The sequence below is a fragment of the Vanellus vanellus genome, assembly GCF_965231255.1.
Source record: "Vanellus vanellus genome assembly, chromosome: 12".
In the NCBI taxonomy this organism is placed as follows: domain Eukaryota; kingdom Metazoa; phylum Chordata; class Aves; order Charadriiformes; family Charadriidae; genus Vanellus; species Vanellus vanellus.
The window spans coordinates 22114925-22131116 of record NC_138917.1 but is presented as its reverse complement, the minus strand read 5'-3'; the positions used below and the strand labels follow the sequence as shown (position 1 = coordinate 22131116).

Below are 16192 nucleotides of genomic sequence, written 5' to 3'. Positions count from 1 at the left end.
CAGAGATGAACACAGAGACCCCCAAGATCCCCAGAGAGGCACACAGAGACCCCCCCAGACCCCTCAGAGACCCCCAGGCCCCTCAGAGAGGCACAGAGACCCCCAGACCACCCCAGGAGGGCACACAGAGACCCTCAGGACCCTCAGAATCCCCAGACACACAAAGACCCCCCCAGGCCCCTCAGAAACGAACACAGAGACACCCCCCCGGCCCCTCAGAGAGGCACACAGAGAACCCCCAGGCCCCCCAGAGAGGCGGCTGCAGGGCGGGCCCGTTCCCGTCGCTCCCCCCTCACCCCCCCGTCCCGCCCTCTCCTGTCCCTCCGCGGCCGCCGTCGCTCGCGGGAGGGGGCGGAGCTTCCCGCCTACCCGGAAGAGCCCGGCGAGGACCACGTGACGCAGAACCCACGTGTTGGCAGCGCCATGGCGTCGGCGCCCAAGAGGCGCAAGGTACGGGGCGGGTGGGGGACGACAGGGACATGGCGGGGCGGCTCCGGGACGAGGTGGTCTCTAACTCCCCCGCGTGAGTAGTGGGGGGGTGCGGGGGAGGAAGGCCTCGCCGCTCCCTCCCGCGGTGTTTTCATCCCGCAGGCGGCGGCCGCCGACGGCAGCAGCGCCGATGCCCTGCCCGCCTTCCTGGCCTGGTGCGGGCGGGCCGGTGTGGAGCTCAGCCCGAAGGTGAGGCAGCGTGGGCCAAGGGGGGATGGTGGGTGTCCCGTCCTCCGGTTCCCCCCCAAACGTCCCCCGCTGGCCTCTCGCCCCAGGTGCGGCTGAGCCGGGAGGGCGCGGTGGCGGGGTACGGCATGGTGGCCGCCGAGGAGCTGGAGGCGGGAGAGGTCTTGGTCACTCTCCCTCGCACGGCGCTGCTCTCCCAGCACACCACCTCCATCCAGGGCCTCCTGCGGCAAGGTGAGCACCGGCGAAGCCTCAGCAACGCCTCCCCTACCTGTACCACCTTCTCCATGAAAGGGGGCTGCGATTAAGGCGAGGGAAGGGTCCTGCTGTGGGCAGGGGGTTGGAGCTCCAGAGCTGTCAGCCACCGGCCAAGCCCATCGCTTCCTAAGGGAGCCTAAAGCCATGCTAAAGTGTTTCTGGAACATCTCTGATCTTCAGGTGGCAACCACCCATGGGACGGTGCTTCCCTGGAGGCCCAGGACAGATGCTGTTAGTTAAAAAAGTAGTTCCTTCCATGCTGAAGGAGGGTGAGGACAGCAAGGTGGGGGTTCTGGCTCACCCATAGCTCCAGGTTCTGGTTCAATCCCAAGGCTGGAGAGGTCTCCTAAAAGCAGAACTCCCCACCCCAGGAAGAAGACAGGCAATGAGGGTTGGGGTGTGGGGCTTTGGTTCGTGGAAGATGTGTTTGGACTCAAAGGAAAGGACCAAACCTCAGACTCACTTTTTCTTGTCTCTGCTTCCTTAGCCCAGGAGTCACTGCAGAGCCAGTCCGGTTGGGTGCCTCTCCTACTGGCCCTGCTACATGAGTACACAGCCAGCAACTCCCCCTGGCAGCCTTATTTCTCCCTCTGGCAGGACTTCAGGAGCCTGGATCACCCAATGTTCTGGTAAGGTGAGACCAAGTGGGGATGTGGGGTGGCCCAGTTTGACAGCTGACTGCAGCAGGCACAGCCCAGGGACTGCTGACCATGAGTCCAACAGCACAACTCTATCCCTCTATTCAGGGAACCCAAACACAAGAAGGACGTGGACCTGTTGGAGCGGGGCCAGAGGAGGCCCTGGAGATGCTGCAAGGGCTGGAGCCCCTCTGCTGGGAGGACAGGCTGGGAGAGTTGGGAGGGTTCAGCCTGGAGAAGAGAAGGCTCCGGGGAGACCTTATTGTGGCCTTCCACTGCCTAGAGGCTCTAGGAAAGCTGGGGAAGGACTCTGGGTCAGGGAGGGGAGCGATGGGACAAGAGGTGGCAGTTTTAAGTGGAAAGAGGGGAGATTTAGATGAGATATGTGGAAGGAATTCTTTCCTGTGCAGGTGGTGAGCTCCTGGTGGAGGTTGCCCAGAGAAGCTGTGGCTGCCCCATCACTGGAGGTGTTCAAGGCCAGGTTGGACAGGGCTTGGAGCAACCTGGGCTGGTGGGAGGTGTCCCTGCCCTGTCCTGTCAATGGCAGTAGCCTGGGCTGGATCTAGCTACAGGCACGACCAGAAAACAGGAATCTGCAGAGCACCAGGAAGCTGAGATTTTGAAGGAGGGAGGAGTTTATAGCCCCTTCTCCTGGGGCAGATGGAGATAAACCTGCTGTTTTTCTTGCAACAGGCCTGAAGAAGAGCGAACAAGGCTCCTGCAGGGCACAGGCATCCCAGAAGCTGTGGATAAGGACCTGGCTAACATCCACCTAGAGTACAGCTCCATCATCCTGCCTTTCATGGAGTCCCACCCCAACATCTTTGACCCCAAGCTGCACACGCTGGAGTTGTACAAGCAGTTGGTAGCATTTGTCATGGCCTACAGGTGAGAAATGAGGAGCGAGGACAAGCAGCAGGATCACAGGGGAATGATGACAGGCCGCGTTCCTTAAAAAGTGGCAGTTGCACAAGAACGTTCAGTAGAAAGTGAAGCAAGGTGTGGAACTGGCCTGTCTTCATCTCCCTTGTCTTAGCTTTCAGGAACCTTTGGAGGAGGAAGATGAAGATGAGAAGGGGCCCAATCCTCCCATGATGGTGCCTGTAGCAGATATTTTGAATCACGTGGCCAACCACAACGCCAACCTGGAATACGCACCCGTGAGTGCCAAGCGGCTGTGCCAGGCAGCATCACCGGCTGGTTCCTCTTGGCCGCGAGGCCTCAGGGAGCGGTGGTGGCACAGCAGCGCTGGGTCTCTGAACCCAGACCAGCGCTGCTCACCTGCCAGGGCAGCGAGTCTGGCCTGGATCTCATTAATCCGAAGCTATTTTGCTCAACGTTCTCCCCCGCTGCATGTCTGGCTTTAGCTAGGAAGAGCTTAGCATCATCTGAGCCTCTTTGAAACAGCGTTTTTCTGAGCACGGCAGGATCAGCGCAGCTCTGAGCGCCTCTTCTCTCCCTGCTTGCAGCAATGTTTGCGTATGGTTACAACACGGCCCATCGGCAAAGGGCAGGAGATCTTCAACACCTATGGGCAGATGGCCAACTGGCAGCTCCTGCACATGTACGGCTTTGCGGAGCCGTATCCTGGCAACACCAACGACACGGCCGACATCCAGATGGTGACAGTACGCAAGGCAGCGCTGCGGCGTGAGTGGCAGCTTTGGGAAAGGACGGGGTGTGTGTGTGGGGTCTCTGTTAAATAGTGATGTAGCGAAGCAGGGGTCAAGGGTGCCATGAAAAATAAGCATTTCAGGTGCTGGGGACAGGCACCGGTTTTCTCCTGTTTCCCCTTCTCCATTCACTGCCACCCCCTCTGCTGCAACCTGAGTTGGGTTTTTGCAGCTCTGCTGTCTTTAAAACAGGTGCCAGAAGCGAAGCAGAGCAGCGGCTGGTCTTGGAGCAGTGGGACTTCTTGTGCCAGCTGGAGATGGTGGGGGAGGAAGGTGCCTTCGTGCTTGGCTGGGAGGAGGTGTTGACAGAGGAAGAGCTGTCCACAACCCTGAAGGTAAGCACAGCCAAAGACAGTGGAAGAGCTACCCAAGGAAGAGCTCAGACTGAAGCATACGGCAGCTGTGCATCAGTACAGGTTGGGGGCTGACCTGCTGGAGAGCAGCTCTGTGGAAAGGGACCACCTGGGAGTGGACAACAGGATGCCCATGAGCCAGCAATGTGCCCTGGTGGCCAAGGTGGCCAATGGCATCCTGGGGGGCATCAAGAAGAGCGTGGCCAGCAGGGCGAGGGAGGTCATCCTCCCCCTCTGTTCTGCCCTGGTGAGGCCACATCTGGAGTGCTGTGTCCAGTTCTGGGCTCCCTGGTCAAGAAGGACATGGAACTGCTGGAGAGGGTCCAAAGGGCTACAAAAAGATGATCAGGGGACTGGAGCATCTTTCTGCTGAGGAAAAGCTGAGGGACTTGGGGCTTTTCAGTCTGGAGAAGACTGCAACCTGCTGTAGGTGACCCTGCTGTAGCAGGGGGGTTGGACTGGATGGTCTCCAGGGGTCCCTTCCAGCTGCGACCGTTCTGGGATTGTGTGTGCAAACCAGCATGCAGAATGGTTCAGTGAAAGGTTACAAGCCTGTAAAAGCATTTAGGTACCAACACTCCTGCGTGAAAAGCGGTAGGGGGTGTGGTTGCCCATCTCCCCACTTCAGGTATTGTTACTGTCATCTTCCTCTCCTGAACTAACCACTCACGTGTACTTATGAACTGCTCTTGACCAGCTCTGGGGCTGCTGCTGTTCGAGAGCTTTGCATCTTTGTAGGTACCAGCCGAGATGTCCTTCAAGACTGTTCCCAACACCCAGGTTTGCTGTTTGAATGTTCTTCTAACCCCCAAGTTATTTGCAATCAGGTATCTATGCCAGTTTTACTCTCTCACCTTTAGTGCAGCTGAGGAATAATTCACCTGCTCCACGTGGCCCCAAGACCACAACCGTCCAGAGGAGAAAGCCTGATGTCCCCGCACTGCCAGTGACTTGTCTCTTTGCCTGGGTCATTACAGGTGCTGTGCATGTCGGAAGAAGAATTCAAGGAGTATAAGGAACAAGACGGCTGGGAAGATGACAGCGAGGAAGAGGAGAACTCTACCCTTTCTAACGAGGCTCTCTCCAGACTTAAAACCCCTTGCAAGAAGCTTCTTTACGACAGTGTGCTGCTGACCCTGGAGTCCTACAGGTCAGACTTGAAAGCGGAGCAGGACTTGCTAAACAAGGAGGCTTATGAGAAACTGAGCCGAAGGGAGCAGCAAGCTTTGCATGTGCGCTATGGACAGAAAAGGATCTTGCATCAGCTGCTCGAGCTGGTAGGGTAGAAACCTCGTCGCCCCTGGAAATGAACTGCCTGGAACTCTGTTTGGGAAGAGGTCAGGTCAGCCTCTGGGCAGCTCTTCTACAGCAGCAAGAACAGATGGCAAGATTAAATATGGGCCGATTTGTTTCTCCTACAGCATGTGGCTTTTTAGCTACCTCTACACGAACAAAATCTCCACAGCACCAAAGTGGTTTTGGGTGGCATTACCATACAGTGAGAGCTCTGGAGCACAACCACCACCTTCTTCTAGAGGACTTAAGAAAACCCAGATCCTGTAATAGCTGCCGTAGGAAAACAAGACGCACTCTGTCAGAACAGCAGGTGGGTTTCCTCATTTAGCATCAGAAATTTAAGGCAAGAACTGCTCCTTGTCCAGATGAAGAGGGCCGAAATCCAGCTGGTGGCTCTTACCTTACAGGGGTTTAGAGCAAACTTCTGGCAGATGGAGATGTGACAAACTCTTCACCTATATTTTGTTGATACTGAGCGTCTTGAAGAGCACAAGCCCATCCATCTGGGTTTTCATGTAGGCTCAGTATAGCAAGATATCTCCTTGTACCGCTATAAAAGGCATTTCTGTATGGGCTTGAGACTACTCTGTAAAGGAGCAGAGTGACAGTTCTGAGGCTGTGGTAGGCTGAGCATTCGATACACGTCCTCCACTTCATATAGTTCTTCCCTGCATCACATTCAGCTATATTAATATTTTTCTCCTCAGTTGTTTTGGCATGACAAAACACTGGAGGTTTGCAGGCCAAGCTCTATTTAATAAAGACAATGTTTTCTACCCAGCCAACGCTGTCTACTTCAACGGGGTGCAAAACCCCACCTAAAAGGAGGGGGGGATCTTTGCTGCTGCTGCAGTTAGAAGCATTGCCAACAAGCAAAACCCACACTGTACTCCTATATATACAAGGTCAGCTCCAGCCCTGCCTGCGCTGCTGGGGGCCAGGGTGGTTGAACAGTACCGAGGGTAGGGTTTTTTTAATTCCCCTTTTACAGTGGTGCAATGCAGTGGCTGTTTCAGAGTCCAGTGTGCTATCTTGGCTCTTCTCTTCCTACAGCAGACTAGATTTCAGACTGGGCACGCTGTGGATCAAAAGGTTAGTCTTCATTTCTTTAACACAAAGTGCATTACACCCAGGGCACCTGCTGGCAAGGACACTGGTAATCCCTGGGGAGCTGCCACCAGCACCACTTACTTTGGCAGGAGCAGCTGGAGGTTCCTTACCTGCCAAGAGAGGATATGAACGGCAGCGGCCTCCATCCCACCAGCCCAACTTGTGTTACTGGGATCTTGGCTGAGTCCTATCCACCTTCCACCCCCTCTTTACACTGGCCTAACAGTTCTTACAAAGTCTGAAGGGAACCAGCCATGGACAGCAGCATTAGTACAGAACCAGAGAGACCTTTGAGCTTTTGAGTTGTTAGGACAAGTCATTAAGTTCTGCGTATGGTTGCTAGAGTTAAATGGCAGGACAAAATCCCATGGCATCCAGACTAGATAAAGAAAAACTGGTTGCTGATAATTCTCCATATCCTAACCTAACATGGGAGGAAGAGTAAACTTGAGTTTAACACCAGAACAAAAAAAATTTCCAACTTTGGAAGGTTCAATTTCAGCACAACTACTGATCTGCAAAACAAATGCCAGGGAATTGTAGGAACTGGCAAGAGATTACTCCTTTAAGCACAGGCAACCAAGAAAACCACTGCCCAGGAACAGGTCACAGAGAGAGAATTCCTCTTGAGCTGCAGCTCCCCTTGGCACAGCTGGCTCAGTGGTCCCTTGGATCTTGTTTTAACTCTGTGCAGCAGAAGCACAGCCAGGTACGCAATCCCTTAACCCTGAGCAGGAAAACGTGACCTCTCCACCATAACAACAGCGGTCAACTAGCTTCAAGAAACTAGTGATGTTATCCAAAAAGCAAGCAGAGAAGCTTTATTCCCTAGTACCTGCCAGGTTGCAAGGCGTAGGCTAAAGGAGTTTGCAGTATTAGCAAACCCTGAAGCCACCCAACCTTATTACAGCTAACTAGCAACCCTGCACCCATCCTTGCTGAAGCGAACGTGTTCACAGCAGGGTGCAAGTCACAAGGAACACAGCAGCTCTGCAGTCCGCGCTCTGCATCCCTCCACTACATGCAGTCTCCTTTCCAGCACAACTTTGTCGGAGACAAACTCTGCTAATCAACTCGCAACTAAGATACTCCTATTCCCGCACCACTGTCCTTTCCTTCAAAGCAAGGCTAGTCGTAATAATTTTCCCCTCTGACTTCGCCACTTCACCCTAGAAAACAAGCCCAGTTGCTTTCAACAGGCAGCGCCCAAAAACACACTGGGAAACTGGCAGGTTTTGGCTGGGTGGAACAGACTTTGAAAGACATCAACTGGCCGGGCAGGATGGAACTGGAGAGAGTAAGCACAGTGGCACGTGCTGCATGTCATGACTTTAATGTGTAACTACAGTATGCATACATACAAGAAGTGGGAGAACTAAAGCCCAAGAACTAGAAAGGCTACAAAATACAACACATGGACCAATACTTTACAAAACATTCAAAATCCTTACAAAATGGGCTGTATTGGTCCTTTGGGTTTTTTTTTTGTTGGGTTTTTTTTGTTTTCTTTTGTGTTTTTTTTTTTTTTTTTTTTTTTTTTTTTTTTTTTTTTACAAACTTATACTGTGTGGTCATAGGGTGGGGGGGTGGGAAAAGGTTTAGATTTAACCCCCCACCTTCCAAAATTTACAAGTGTCAAAAAAAAAAAAAAGAAAAGAAAAAGCTATAGGCCTGGTCTCTGGTTTCTTTACTAAAAACAGCTGACCCTCTCCCAAAGGGCCTGAGGTGTGTCTTCTCCACCAGAAAGGAGGCATTCTCTGCCTGCCACTCCACTTGCTGTCAGCATTTGATGAGGGTGGGGGGAAAGCAACACTGAACCTTTAACCCCTCCCTCACCCCTCCCTTACTCCATAGTATTCCCATATTCCAAACACAGCCACCCCTTTTCTTTTCCCCACCCTGTAAAACAACTTAGTGATTTAAAGGTCCCCCATCCACATAAAGAAAAATAAGTTACATAATATTATAACTGGCTTTTCAATATTCTTTGGGAGTCTGGGAATGTCAGGACAAGGAGGTCTGCCCCAGACAAGTGCTTGGCATCGGCAGCTGCCCCTTTATTACAAGCTGGACAGGCACCAGTTACCCACCTGCCTTTTTTTACACAATTTGCACAAACCCAAAAGTCCAGACAAACGTTTCTGTTCCTCGTATTTACACTAGTTCAAAATGATATTCACAGCATCTTCTGAATTTTGGCCAAGAGTCAAAAAAAAAAAATTTTGTTTCAAACTTTGGAACGTGCCCACGTAAGACTTTCACCCAGGGTCTGTGGCATCTACCCAATCGAGGGGGCTGGGAAGGTCAGGAGGAGCCTTACAGAGTCTTCTGTCAGTCGATGGGACGGGGACCTCCAGGCTGGCACGCTTACGACACAAGATGCAGCTCATCTAACTGGCACCAGTCCCTTCCATTACTTGCTGGGCCTGCTTCTGCCCCATGCAGCACTGTGCAACTGACTGGAACAACCTGAACACAGAGGCAAAGCAGCGTTAGGTGCGTTTACGGCAGCAAATGGGGCTTCTGCTATAAAGCCCCAAAAACTCAAGGTGCCTCTCAGCCCTTCCTTCAGATGTATTTTTTTTTTTCCCAAGATTTTTTTTTTAATGGATAACTTATACTCACTTCTCAATTTCTGGAGCGCAGTGAACGAACTCATGGTTCCAGAACTTAAACGCTGGGTTTTTTATCAGCTCAATGAAAGTAATAAGGAGACCCCAGGGATGAGGCCTATTTACAATCAATCGTTCCAAGAGAACCCTGAAATCCAAAAGTAAAACCAGTTAAGAGCTCAAAGGTCCGAAATACACACGGAAAGAAAGCGAGGAGCTGAACGCTGGCAAGTTCATCGCCTTCCCTCTCACCTAGTGATCTGCTCCTGGATGGCCTCGGTGTTGGCCTCCGCAAACAGGTACAACATGGTGCAGCTGAAGTAGTGGGTGTGACTGTTGGGGTAGCGCAGCTGATTGGCAATTGCGTTCAAGAAAAGGTACCGGCCTGCAAGAGGAAGAAACAGTGAGTACATGTGGTTTTCCTTACACACACACAAAGGAATAAAGCAGCAACTACTAGTATTGCTTAAGAGTAAGGTTTGTGAGCCTGCCTTATGAAGGTACAAGAAGGTACTCTTCCAGGCTGAGGGAGTTGGGGGTGTTCAGCCTGGAGAAGAGAAGGCTCCAGGGAGACCTTAGAGCCCCTTCCAGTGTGTAAAGGGGCTCCAGGAAAGCCGGGGAGGGACTCTGGATCAGGGAGGGGAGCTACAGATGAGGGGGAACAGTTTTACACCAAAAGAGGGGAGAGTTAGATGAGATATTGGGAAGAAATTTTTCATTGTGTGGGTGGTGAGCTCCTGGCACAGGTTGCCCCGAGAAGCTGTGGCTGCCCCATCCCTGGAGGTGTTCAAGGCCAGGTTGGATGGGGCTTGGAGCAACCTGGGCTGGTGGGAGGTGTCCCTGCCCAGGGCAGGGGGGTGGAATGAGATGATCTTCAAGGTCCTTTCCAACCTAAACCATTCTGTGGTTCTATGAAATAAAACCAACTGAAGATATGAAAAAGCCTTACCAACCCAAGCTGATGGGGCAGCAAGAATTCACTTCCTCTGCCTTAAACTTATTTCTCTTTCCCTTTAATACCTCAAACATTTGGTTTTAATATTGCTCCCGTATGCAGAGTTTAATACTCTAACATGGCATTACTCACTGTCAATTCACTAGCGGCTATGTGAAATGATCTTCTGTATTCCTCATAGCTCAAACAATCTGCTGTTAAATTTGACTTTGCATGAACTAGAAGCATTTCCAGCTCACCTTCAGTGTCCAGGTCTACTGCCAAATTCTGGAAGATGTCCATGTGAGCTGAGTGGGTAATGGTGCTCATAGAGGGTGTGCTGCCTTTGTTGTGAATGTGCGCAATAGCTTGAGTACCCACATAGAGCACCAGTGCATTAATCAGCTGGATGTTGTAGCGGTTTCCAGGTTCATTTGATACCTAATGGCAAAGATACGGAAAGCATTAACATCTTATATTCCTTCCGCAATCGAAGGTACAACATGTACAACAACAGCATCCAAGTATCTTCTTGATTATACAGACAACACCACACACGGACATCCACAAATTCAATTTGGCATTTACTTTTTTGTAATATAGCAGGGTTTTTTTTTTATATATATATATTCAAAAACATCAGCAAAGTGCTGACAGACCCAACAGACAATTTTCCTACTCCCTGCCTAAAAAAACTAAAAAAACCAAACAAACCAAAGCAGGTAAAGGCAATCTGAATTCACCAGCAGTGCCTGAGGCTGGCTGAAATGCACATCACCTGTGTGAATGCTTCAGTCTGAGCAATTTCTTGAGAAAGTCCGACTTCAGTCCTGAAGCCTGTGGCAAGCCAAGCTCCGATATTGATGGCTAACAATTCTGAACTGGCTCATTTACATTTTTTTTTAACCCCTAAAGCATTAGCATGCAGAGTCATAGATTTCTATAACAACCAATCCATCTGGAGTCAAAATTTAATCAGATTCTAAAAACCCACAATTGAGTTTGATAAAACCCATTGAATCTCAGCCAACTCCGGGATAAGCAGTGCTGGAGTCGTGCGACAGAAGCCACGAGAGTCTTCAGCACCCAGGGGTTGAGGACAAAAAAAAAAATAGCAAGCTTGATGCAATCAGCTCTACTCCATTCTTCACTAAAGATTTGCAAGGTTGTGCAGCAGAGACACGTTATCTAAGTTTTAGATAACCTTAAATTTTCACTAACAAACACAAGCATTTGGCAGCTCATGTAGATGAAACCAGCTGCTTTTAAAATCAGACCCTTTTAGGTTGTTAAAGTCAACATTCTTCTTTCCTTAAATTCCATCTGGCTGAAACTGCTTAAAACACACTTAAACATCCTGCTAGGGAGTGGTAGAAGAGTTTATTCTGAGAAGTGTGCATTTTCACAGGCTTTTCTACTACCTGGAACATATGCTTGCTACACACCAACAGAATTCCTGGAAGAAAGGAGCGTGACTCAGATCATCGTTTGTCCCACACTAAATTCAGCATCCTCAGAAAACAGCCACTCACTTGTAGGTTGCTGCGCAAGTCAGACAAAAAGGTGACCGGAGAACGGGTTTTGAGATAGGAATCCAAGTCTTTCTTGAACTGAGGTGGCATCACTCCAGTGAAATTTGTGAGTATTCGTGGAGCAATATTAATCTCACTTAACATGTCCACCTGCGGAGGCAAAAAACAGGCCACAAAACCATAAGCAATCTCTAAAGAAACAGATTGCAATAGCAGTTCTGTGTGTGATATTACATTAACTACTGCTGTTGACCACTTTTTCCTACCAGCAATGAGAAGGAAACACTAGACTTTTGCAGATTTCAGAAGAAACTTGGTCTCTAATGTGCAAACTTATTAGACGACTGTCTCAAAAACTTGAGACTAGAGGATAAAAGAATTCAAGGGCGCAGGCCGTAAGGGAATTCAGTCACCTCCTTTGAAGTCTCGCTCTCTACACTCAAGACAGTTTGGTAGTTTAAAAAAAAAAAAAATACAAACATCCCCACGAGTCAAAAACAGCCTTCCTTCAGTCTCAAGAATGAGCATTGCAGCTTCGCTCCCATCAGCCAGCACAGCTCAGGCAAGGAGGAATAACAGGACAGTGCTTTAGCAGTGTGAGAAAGTTTGCTTCTAATCATTCCACGATTAGGAGACTGGCATATGCCCAAAGATTTAATTAGATAACATTAACACTTCTCAAAGTCTCTCCCCATTATGCAAGAGGCTTGTTTCAGAACGGCGGTTTATCTCATTGTTTTCAAGATAAGATGGCATCCCTGTTTCTCAAAAAGTATTCACAATTACAAAGTGCTGGGACACCAGCTCTTCAAAAATTAGTTAAGTGAACTCCAGTTGCCACGCGCCCTGCTGAGCAAGTGCTACACAATTTGGCACAAGCTGAACAAAAACAGTAGAACCGTTGGCTGAACTTTGAAACAGCAAAGCCACAAAGACTGCTCAAGTCCTCTTGTTTTCCAGTGACAAATGAGACCATAAAATGATAAAGATGCTCCAACAGTGTGTGCCACTCAGATCTAAGGATGCCATCAAGTCAGTCTCCCTTTGGAAACTGAAAAGCCCTCTGGTTTTCCATGCAAGAGCTAGGTTCTTGATGCAGTTCACAGCATCCCAGAGTGGTGAGGGTGGGAAGGGCCCTCTGGAGCTCCCCCAGTCCCACCCCCTGCCAGAGCAGGAGCACCTACAGCAGTTGCACAGGACGGAGTCCAGGTGGGTTTGGAATGGCTCCAGAGTGGGAGACTCCACAGTTCTCATGTAACAAGTCTCAACAGCCTGTCCTTTCAGGTTGAACCTGCACAGACCTCGCAAGCACAGTAAGTATCTACAGGTGCCAATGAAGCCACACAGACCAGAGTCTAGTGTTATACTTCCAACCACGACACGTTTCATACCACTGTGCTCTACAGGACAAGGATTGCATCCAGCTCTACGGAAACTGTCAAACATTGAGCATTACAAACATAATTCAAACCTTCATGCTTTAAAGAATGCTGTTCTGCTAGCTGCTATGTCACTTCAGTTTCCAATTACCTGTTAACTTTCTAATAGTTGCATTAATTCAAATATCAGTTAAATTGTTCCCCAAATTTCACAGCTTCTGCCAAAACCAACTGAATAAAGACTATCTGGAGCATCCAAGCTTCCCATTACCAATCTCATGAAAGTAAGTCCTACCTTTAGATTGGGGGTAAAAGGGTCTGGAAGCCTCATGTTCCGTGGGAAGGCACTCAGGATCAGATTCCTTAGCTGAATACAGTTAGGTGGGATCACATCACAGAACCCATAGTGGTAGTCACAAAGAAATTCTGGGAAATCATGCAACAAGACCAGCAACACACGCAGAGTACCCTGTGAAATACAATGTAATAGTAAAGAGGTGTGTAACTGTTGAAACTGCACAAGAGCTTGCAGAGCCATCCTTCTGTGACATGTGGTTAACATTAACAGGAAGAAATTAATCTGGGAAGGCAGCCTGTTTCTGTCCCACACCAGATTTCCATTTAACTCTTAAGGTATAAATTATAAAAGAAGAGTAAATGCTATTTTGCTACCAGAACACCTCTACTTTCAGACAACTTTGGTTGGAAGTAGCATCTATTAGGTGAGATTTTTTTTACCTTGTAAAGAATTTGCATAGGTTTGGTGAGTTCCACATTTCTAAGGAAAGGAGCCAAGTACTTGAAAAGATCAATCAGTAACTGGGCATACATAGGCCAACCCTGTCGAAAGAAAAACAGCAGGTGGAAAACGTACAATGAAGAGCGGTTGTCATAAGTTCAAAATTATAGTTAGACTGATCTTCATATAAAGCTGGATCGAAGTTACATCGTACCAGCTAGCTCTAGTAGTGAGGGCAGCACAGCTCATTTCAAGGGCTGTCGCTGCACAACATATACTATGGGTGTCTCCAGAACACTCAACATGCCATGCCGAGCTGGCGGTATTTGGTCTAGACTACAGCTCTTCCAGACTTTGACAAAAGGACGTTTATTAAATTCAATTCACCCTATATTCCCTAGTTTACGGATACAGAGACTCTCCTCCATGCAGTTAGGTTACTGTGAATACGGAAGACAACAAAAACAGAACAGCCATGCCACTAGTGCACTTCGAGAGATGTGAAACAGCACCACACCAGATAAGCATCTGTGTGAGCTTTTTAATTCAGAAAAGATAAACTGCAGCCACACCTTCTGCTGTGGTGTATGTGCCAGCATTCTTGCAATAAATATCCGATGGGAGATCAGTTCCAGCCAGGCATAAACAAAACCTGGAGCTTTTGTAGGCCTCAGGATGTGAAATGTGTTACTGAAAGAAAAGTTAGAGCAGGTTAGAAGTGCACAGCAATAAGATTGCTTTTCGTAACATTGAGGAAAAACATACACAGCCCTAAAAGCAAGGCATTTTAGCATCTTGGGGTTTACCAGTCATCTTCCTTAAAACAAGCAAGTGGACAGTCTACAGGAGAACCAGTTATTCCAAATGTGATTAAGCCACCACAAAGGAACAGTCAGATAGCCTTCAGATGAAAAATATGGATCCTACCAGGAAAGGATGAGCGTCATGGACAGTCTCAAATACATACCAGAAAGCTGTGAGCGTCTGGAAGTTGATGGTCTCCAGCACGTGCTCAGGAGCATTTAATTCCAACAGCAACATGATGAAAATGCGATGGTAAGGAAGTTGCTGAAACTCACTTTGCCGAACATCATGGTCTTGCAGAAGAACTCCCACAACAATACCGAGAACCTAAAGAGATCAAGACATCTCAGAGGTGCCAGCAAGCATTACTGTGCAAGTCAGACTGTAGATAATACTTTAATCATCAGTAAAAAAAAAAAAGAAAAATCAGTAGATTCTAATGAGAACCAAAAATTCTAGTTCTTGGAAGCATTACATAAATTTATATTATAATCTGTATCAGTGACTTCAAACCACTATACTTTGCTCTCCTTGTGCCAGGGATCACAGTCACAATGACTGACTGGGCAGTGTTGGAAGGTCTTAATTCCCTAAGAATATCTAGCCATAAACCAAGGACTGTAAGAATATAGTATAGACAAAACCCTCACAAAATCAAGGCAGACACCCAGGAATCGCCAACCTCATCCACACTTTCTAATGCCTCAAAACAACAGCAGCTGGACTTTTTCATTTCAAGGCACAGAGGTGAGTTGCAGGTTTGTTTGGTATGAAATCTTTGTGAACAAGAAAGCCACTTGGCATCCTGATGCTCCACTCAACAGTTTCAATTCAGTGACCAACCTGTTAAGGGCCTCATCTGATATTTTAGCAGTAGACTGCATTAAGGTGTACATTTCACTTTTATCAGCTCAAGTACACCAAATTATGCACTTTAAATGCACAAAAAAAAGCTTTCCAACCTTATTCAGGAGGTTGATCTTTGTAACTGTGTTGGTCGCCTCTCCAGAGTGCTTCACTAGCAGTGCAATAAGCCGCACAAAGGCATCCAGATTGTGGTAGCACTTGGCTCGAATCATAGTGGGGTTGGCAGCAGGATTGTGCTGTTGCTCAGCCTGAGCACGATAGCTGATTTCAACACACATTTCGGTGCAAAGACGGAAAAAGCGGGTGATCAGGTCATCTGTTTTCAGGATTCCTTGCTGATGCATCTATCCACAAAAGGGGAAAAAAAAAAAAAAAGTCAGAACCGTAAACCACAGAAAGTTCATTTTACAACTTAATTCAAACAACACACATTTTACAAAGCACCCACCTTGCCTGGCACAATTAGTTTTTACCAGACTCTCAAGATACATGGGTACTAAGCCATCTCTACTACTTTTCCCCCAAGATGAATATTTCCAAGGCAACTCGAGGGTGGCAAGACAATTTTAGCAAAGACATCTACTCCCAAATGGTCTTTTTGATCCCAGTTCTTTTCAACCATCAGCACGGTTGAGGAGCCTGTTCAGTGCCTGTCCTGCCACCAGCATTCAACCTTGCATGAGGGACAGCAAGAGGCAGGAGCAGGGCGGTCTGTCAGGCCTTTAGGTGTATAAGCTCTGGGAAGGGCAGACTTCAGCTACCAGCTCAGGAACCATCATTATTTTACAGCAACATTCTGTAGAAGCAAACTGCATTTGGAGAGTGAGTTTTCCTTACCAGACCATTACATGCAGAGAAAGACTGGGTGGGCTTTTTTTGTTCAATTTGCACTGGGGGCTTGTTTTTAATAACATACATATATTAAAAAAAAAAAAAAAGACATCCTTTTGTTACCCACAGTATTAAAGCCATCAAAAATGAAACAAGTTACACTGCAGGAAGCCTCTGGGTTTTGAATAAAGCATCTTACTTCTAAAATCCTACTGCACAGACATGAAACTATGTAAAGAGCAGAATTGTTAACTCTTGGAGAACTTCCAGTATTTCTGGAGAAACTTTTTTTTTTTTAAAAAGCAATTCATGCATCTGCCTTCAAGCAGCCAAAATTATGGTCTTTTAAGTTCAGTAACAAAACCTTGTTTAATGCAGTCATTAAAAAAATACTCCTTTAAAACTCATAGCTAAAGCCTGTAAAGAAAAAAGGGTATGTAAACACTGCACTTGGGATATATTTCAATTGCTATTTCAAGTCTGATCAAATA

General features: G+C 48.1%; 2 protein-coding genes across 2 annotated transcripts in view; one reads left to right on the top strand and one right to left on the bottom strand.

Moving 5' to 3' along the window:
* The first annotated feature begins 789 nt into the window (after window positions 1-789).
* SETD6 (SET domain containing 6, protein lysine methyltransferase) lies at window positions 790-5666 on the top strand. The gene is made up of 7 exons (XM_082489371.1): window positions 790-909; window positions 1421-1562; window positions 2265-2459; window positions 2608-2731; window positions 3041-3221; window positions 3437-3579; window positions 4575-5666. The coding sequence occupies exons 1-7, from the start codon at window positions 804-806 to the stop codon at window positions 4881-4883; spliced, it is 1200 nt and encodes a 399-aa protein (XP_082345497.1). The 5' UTR covers window positions 790-803; the 3' UTR covers window positions 4884-5666.
* Window positions 5667-7320: 1654 nt separating this feature from the next.
* CNOT1 (CCR4-NOT transcription complex subunit 1) overlaps window positions 7321-16192 on the bottom strand; it is a 61173-nt gene continuing 52301 nt past the window's right edge. Inside the window, exons 40-49 of the mRNA XM_082489665.1 lie at window positions 14966-15214; window positions 14167-14330; window positions 13772-13889; window positions 13199-13300; window positions 12756-12929; window positions 11082-11231; window positions 9810-9990; window positions 8868-9000; window positions 8629-8763; window positions 7321-8472 (exon numbers count right to left, since the gene is read on the bottom strand). Coding sequence (XP_082345791.1) covers window positions 8394-8472; window positions 8629-8763; window positions 8868-9000; window positions 9810-9990; window positions 11082-11231; window positions 12756-12929; window positions 13199-13300; window positions 13772-13889; window positions 14167-14330; window positions 14966-15214 — 1485 coding nt within the window. The 3' untranslated portion in view covers window positions 7321-8393. The remainder of the gene's footprint in view (window positions 8473-8628; window positions 8764-8867; window positions 9001-9809; window positions 9991-11081; window positions 11232-12755; window positions 12930-13198; window positions 13301-13771; window positions 13890-14166; window positions 14331-14965; window positions 15215-16192) is intronic.